This window comes from Aegilops tauschii, chromosome 5 (assembly GCF_002575655.3).
Source record: "Aegilops tauschii subsp. strangulata cultivar AL8/78 chromosome 5, Aet v6.0, whole genome shotgun sequence".
NCBI lineage: Eukaryota > Viridiplantae > Streptophyta > Magnoliopsida > Poales > Poaceae > Aegilops > Aegilops tauschii.
The window spans coordinates 26,580,077-26,584,689 of NC_053039.3; the positions used below are offsets into that span (position 1 = coordinate 26,580,077).

Here is a 4,613-nt window from a genome sequence, read left to right on the forward strand (position 1 = left end):
ATTGCATTATTTCTTGTCCCTGTAATATACTAGTGATGCAAGTTTCATAGATATAGGCATAGAAGGCACCAGGAGCTACCAGTACAAGATGCAGTACGTCCTTCCCCATAACAACTGCCATGCATCTCCCTCCTATTGTGATGCCCCAGCGTGACCATGGTGTGTTGTGAGGACTCTTAGAGCGGTTCCTCTTGCTCGTGATTCGTTAGACAATGTGGCACCATTGTTCACTGGACACTCGTATGACCACGCTCTTGTGAGTCCACATATTCTGGCATACATCTAAGTCCAATAAGTCAAACTGCAAAGTCCAAAGACCAAACAACTCGAGTCTTATCTTTTTCAAAATTTTGAAAATTTTCGTATTTGCGGACTTTTTTTGATTCATGATTTTATTTTGAAATTTCTTGTTTTCTTACAAAAATTTGAGAATCAATGTTTTACAAAAGTGAATGGTTGCCAATTCAAGGGTCGTTGTTGTGTTGTTGGGCCAGGCCCAGGCCCAGGTGCTCACTCCCATCCTCTTCTTCTTCCTCCTCAGTCCTCACTCCCGTCCCGATCCCCTTTTCCCGTCTCCCAAACCCTACCACAAATCGAGCCATGGCGGCATAGATCGATCGAGTGAGAACACTCCGTCAATGTCGATCGGCATGGAACCACCGGCTGGCCACCTCGCCGCAGAATCCTCCCCTCCTGTGACTGTGATGAGCCGGCGGCGCTCTGTGGATGGGCTCCTCCTCCTCCCCAGGCCATACCGAGTCTGCTCCTGTCCGGTTAGTGCTCCTTCTCCCCCCCTTCCCGGAACCGGAGCACATCTCGGAGAAGCAAAGAGGTTCCATCTTTCCTCCGCAAACAACAGCAAAAAGTCGGAATCTTTTCCGGAGTTGATCCATATTCTGATTCCACAAGCCCCAGGCAATCAACCTCTGTTGATTTCCTTTGCCTACTCGGATCTGCCTCACCTATTCGAATCAGGGGTGAAGCAGCCTCGATTGGTCACCTATAAATATAAATATAGCCACAAGTCTCTTCCTGCTCCACCCAAGTTGCTATTTTGCAAGCATTGCAGCAGAAGCAGTTCGTCTTCCATGACATACTATAATCCCATGGAAGACCCTAGTAGTGTAGACACGATATTCAACTTCTGGGGGCTCCCTATACACACCACGAATTTGGATTTGCGCTCCCTGGTCTTCCGAGTTTTACCTCAGCTGCTGGGTCTCTCTCCTCCCAGCTCAATGAATATTCTCAAGACACCACCACTACTGATAGAGGCTACACTCCCGGAGCTACCAGAGGACATCTTGATGCGCATCTTTGCCACCCTTGAGATCCCTGACCTCATACGTGCCGGCGCTGTCTGCACCTTTTGGCGCTCTGCCTACACCTCCCTGCGCACACTCGGCAAGCACAAGCAGCCCCAGACTCCCTGTCTGTTCTACACCGCTGAATCTTCTAGCGAGAATGTTGCGTGTCTCTACAGCCTCGTGGAGAAGAGGGTTTACAGGCTAACTCTCCCGGAGCCGCCTCTCCACACTAGGTTTTTGATCGGGTCCTCTCTTGGCTTGCTGGTCACCGTCGATGAGAGATCTGAAATGCACCTCGTCAATCCGATCACTGGTCAACAGATTGCTCTCCCTTCAGTGACCACGATGCAGCACGTGAAGCCCATTTGTGATGACTCGGGTGCTGTCCACAAGTATGCATACTCAAAGCACACGGCAAAGAAAGTTATCTACCCTCCAAAGGTAATTGCTCCAGCTGCCCTGCGGGAAGTCTTCCATCAGAAGGCTCTTTTGTTTTATGATACACCCACAGGGAGCTACATAGTGGTGCTCATCCACATGCCGTTTGGTCAGCTATCCTTTGCAAGGGTAGGGGACGACAAGTGGACCTGGCTGCCACCTCACACTGATTATTTTGACTGCACCTACAAGGATGGGCTACTGTATGCAGCGACTCTATTGGGAGAAGTTCACACCTTTGATCTTAGTGGGCCTGCTGTTACAATGAACACTATTATGGGTGTGGATGATGACGATTTAGAAATTCAGGGAGCATACATTCTTGAAGCTCCATGGGGTAGTTTGCTGCTTGTTTGGAGATTGAAAGTGTATAGTGGTAATCAGAATGATATTTCAGCACTTACACTGCACACCAAAGGAATTAAAATACATGAGGTTGATGTTGCTGCCAAGAAGCTTGTGGAAATTGATTGCCTGCACGGCCATGTGCTGTTTCTTGGTCATAACCAGTCACTCTGTCTCAGCACTAAAGAATGCCCTGCTCTCAAGGAAAATCGTGTCTACTTTACTGACGATAATGAGTACATAGCTGTACATAAGGATAATCGTCGTGATATAGGACTACTTCGCTTGGATAATAATAGCTGGGAAAGCCTTGTGTTTCCTCAGCTTTGGTCCAACTGGCCTGCTCCTGTGTGGATTACACCCAATATTACAATGATGAAACTGTCGTTGAATAATTAGGGCGGGTTCAAGAAGGCTTAATAAGTCGCTCGCCTAGGCGCATGTAGGCGAGCTGGAGTGCGACGGCATTGCGTAGGCCCTAAGCCGCGAAGGACTATGTCCAGGAGGAGAAGGTTGCTTTCCAACGACACGAAGACAAAGGGTTGGTGATTCAGGAAGCCGTGTGATGGGATCATGTTGTCAAGTTATCAGTTATCAAGTGTTTAAGTTTCATGAACGTGTCTTCTGTCTATTATGTGTGGTACTCTGTAACTTGTGCTGATGTGTGTGTGACTGTGTCTCATTTATGACTTTTGAGAGTGTAACATCCCAAATTTTCAATTTGGTATGTTATACATAGATCATCATTGCATATCATATTTTATTGCATTTTGACAAATCCTCGATAAATCCTAAGCAACTCAAGGACCCTCGGAGAGAGTTGGGATTTTCTCGAATTTTGATATTTGATTTTCATCAAATCATAAGACGAAGATTTTGGTTTTAATTATTTTCTCTCCGGAAAAATATTTCATTTTAAAAATAAACGAGAGGAGAAAATATGACTTCTCCAAAACAATTGAAATACTGGAGGAAAAATGTTAAAATAATTTATTAGAATTTATTTGCAATTTTTATTGCATTAAAAATATTGCATGTTTTCAAAATATTTATTTTGTGTTAAAAAATGTTCACCCTATTCTAGATTTTCTAACTAGACGGGGAAAATTTTATTTTATATTTTTCTGACTTTTATTTATTTTTCTACGCATTTTTCCGCGGAACGTATTTAAAAAAAACGCGCGCGCCCGCCGGGCCGACCCCAGCCGCGCCAGGCCGCCGGCCCACCCCGTTGCCCTCTCCTTCCTCCGCACGGGACGCCGCCGCCGCCGTGTCCATGGAGGATACGGGAGCCGCCCCGCTCGCCCGCCCCCTTCCCCAAGCCACCGGAGCCCCCCCTTTATATACCCCCCCTCTCTTCTCTCCCCTCACCTCGCCCGCCGCCGCCGCCGCCGCACTTGCCGCCGCCGCCGCCCGCACGGGAGCCGCCGCCGCCGCCGTTTGCCGCCGCCCCTCGCCCTCCCCCGAGCCCCCGCACCCGGAGCCCCACCGGAGCCCCGCCGGAGCCCCGCCGGAGCCGCCCCGACGAGGTACTGCCTGCCCCGTTCGTTGCCGGTTTTCTTTTAAAAAAAACTCTTCGTTTTAAAAAAAAACCCTAGATCGGTTTTTTTTCGGTTTTATTATTTTGCGAGCGTTCACCGAACCGTTCGTTTTAACGAACGCGTTCGTCGGTTTTTCTCTGTTAACGAACGTCTGTTCTTTAACCGTTCCTCCGTTTTTCTTTTTCGTCGGTTTTTCCGCTATTTTTCTCAGATTCGATTTCTGATCGAATCTTCGTTTCTGTTTAACTTCTCGCTCGTTTATCGGAATCAGGCGATTCAAGCGCCTAGAGTTTCGTCTCGAAATTCTCTTTCCGTTTAACCTACTCAAACAAGATTTTGCTACAGTAAAATTTGACCTAGATCCAGATTAGTAAACGAAGCTTCTTTCTTTCGTAGTTTGACTTTCGTTGCTTCTTTCGAGTTGATTCTTTTTGCAAACCGGAGTTCTTAAGTTGAACTTTCTGGTTGGATCTTTCATTCGAGTTTTACCTGTGCATTAGATGAGTACTGATTGTATGCTTGTTTGTTTGCGATAGAGTACCCGGAGTGTGCCGCTTGTTACTTCGAATCGCTAGGTTTTGCGGATCATCAGCAAGGCAAGTAACACTTTGATCATACTTTTCCATACCCAGTTTTTGTTGCATTAGATCTATTCCTCAAACACTTGCATGATTAGGATCTAATTAAATTGTGGGTATTGGGAAGTAGATGTGGTAGTACCTATTACCTGTTTTACTTTCAAACCCTTGGGAGTTACTTCTACGTTTGCTATTATATTGCCATGCTATGCTCGTAGACGTGGATTGGGTTTGAGAGATTTCCATGACAGATGTGAGATTGTTAATTAATGGTTTACTTAAGGTGGCAACTAAAACTCACATCTGGGTGGATTGAGGTACCTGGGTATTCCGGGATTGCCTGTTTTTCTTTTGGACCGCCACCCAGGTTCAAAGGGATCATGAGATTATTCATGCTAGAAACT

At 46.6% G+C, this 4,613-nt stretch overlaps 1 protein-coding gene across 1 annotated transcript; it reads left to right on the plus strand.

Moving 5' to 3' along the window:
* The first annotated feature begins 513 nt into the window (after nt 1-513).
* Nucleotides 514-2,794, plus strand: LOC109738243 (putative F-box protein At4g22660). Its single transcript, XM_020297344.4, has one exon. The coding sequence runs from the start codon at nt 639-641 to the stop codon at nt 2,487-2,489; it is 1,851 nt and encodes a 616-aa protein (XP_020152933.1). The 5' UTR covers nt 514-638; the 3' UTR covers nt 2,490-2,794.
* Nucleotides 2,795-4,613: the final 1,819 nt, after the last annotated feature.